The sequence below is a fragment of the Phaeodactylum tricornutum genome, genomic scaffold (assembly GCF_000150955.2).
Source record: "Phaeodactylum tricornutum CCAP 1055/1 PHATR_bd_53x36 genomic scaffold, whole genome shotgun sequence".
In the NCBI taxonomy this organism is placed as follows: domain Eukaryota; phylum Bacillariophyta; class Bacillariophyceae; order Surirellales; family Neidiaceae; genus Phaeodactylum; species Phaeodactylum tricornutum.
The window spans coordinates 867-2,027 of NW_002238057.1; the positions used below are offsets into that span (position 1 = coordinate 867).

Consider the following 1,161-nt stretch of genomic DNA (forward strand, 5'->3'; position numbering starts at 1 on the left):
CCATGGACCCTGTTCATGCCGCTAAAGCCAATAACACCGCTCCTCAAATCCTTGAGGCCAATTGCTAGAACAACAAATGTCAGTGAGTCTTCAATTTATACCACAATGCAAATAAACCTTACGCAATCAAATCATCAATGCGGTTCCCATTAAGTACATTGATTCTCTCAGCCATCCCACACGTGGCTTCAGCAAACAATCTCCTCTTGCAATTTACCTCACCTCAGGGAAGCATCCGGAAAATTCAGGCAACCGGGCACTAGTGACAGACCCTAGGTGTCTAGTGGATATTTTGCTGACAATGTTGCCGCTAGCACTCTTCTTTGCCTCTCTCTCTCTTCTACAGGAACATGATGAATTTGATGTGGGAATACGGTTCCAAGATCTTGAATGTGGTAATGCCACCCCACAAACTAAGCATACACAAGGCCTTGGTTGCCCGGCAGTTCCGCCAATGGAATCCCAACTTTTTTGAATACTTTTCCTATACAAACGGGTGTTGGGAACCCAACCACCAGGGCGAGCTCGCGCGTCGGCTCCAATCCCGAAACGAGCACGCGTTGGAAAAGAAACAAGCCGAGAAAAACACCCCGTCGAGTTCCACCACGCCGTTGGCTTCTTCGACCCCCACGGCGTCTCCACGAATCCGTCCTTCCAACGGGACCCATCCGCCTCCAGCACCGAGCACGGTCGCCGGTGGCAGCGACACATTCCCGATGCCATCCGGTGATGCGCAAGCGGAGAAATAGAGTTCCTCCCAAGCGCACCCTGCTGGTGCCGTATACACTACACCATCCATCCAATAGAAACACAAGGACGGTATGGACCGACCTATCCTTTTACACGCATACATGCATAATTTCGTACGAATCCACAATCAATAGACACAATACACACACACTCTCAATAATGCTCCACTTTAGACATGAACATTTATATAAATAGTGACGAGCATGAATTACGTTAACAAAATATTAGAAACCCCCTTACACAATGTGTTGATCGTGTGCCAAGCCAGTTTCGGTGCAGCAGGCTGCCTTTTGGTGGCTGTAATCGGCCGTATGGCGGAGCATCTGGGCCACGACACAGCAGCGGCACCAGAAGCTGAGACAGCAGTCATCGACGCCATCGTGGCCGCATTCGCCCGGAACCGCGTGGCGC

General features: G+C 50.5%; 1 protein-coding gene across 1 annotated transcript; it reads right to left on the reverse strand.

The window, feature by feature from the left end:
• Positions 1-484: 484 nt before the first annotated feature.
• Positions 485-853, reverse strand: PHATRDRAFT_bd1541 (predicted protein; the record flags this gene model as incomplete). The annotated part of the gene is made up of 1 exon (XM_002176462.1): positions 485-853. The coding sequence occupies one exon, from the start codon at positions 851-853 to the stop codon at positions 485-487; it is 369 nt and encodes a 122-aa protein (XP_002176498.1).
• Between the last annotated feature and the right edge of the window lie 308 nt (positions 854-1,161).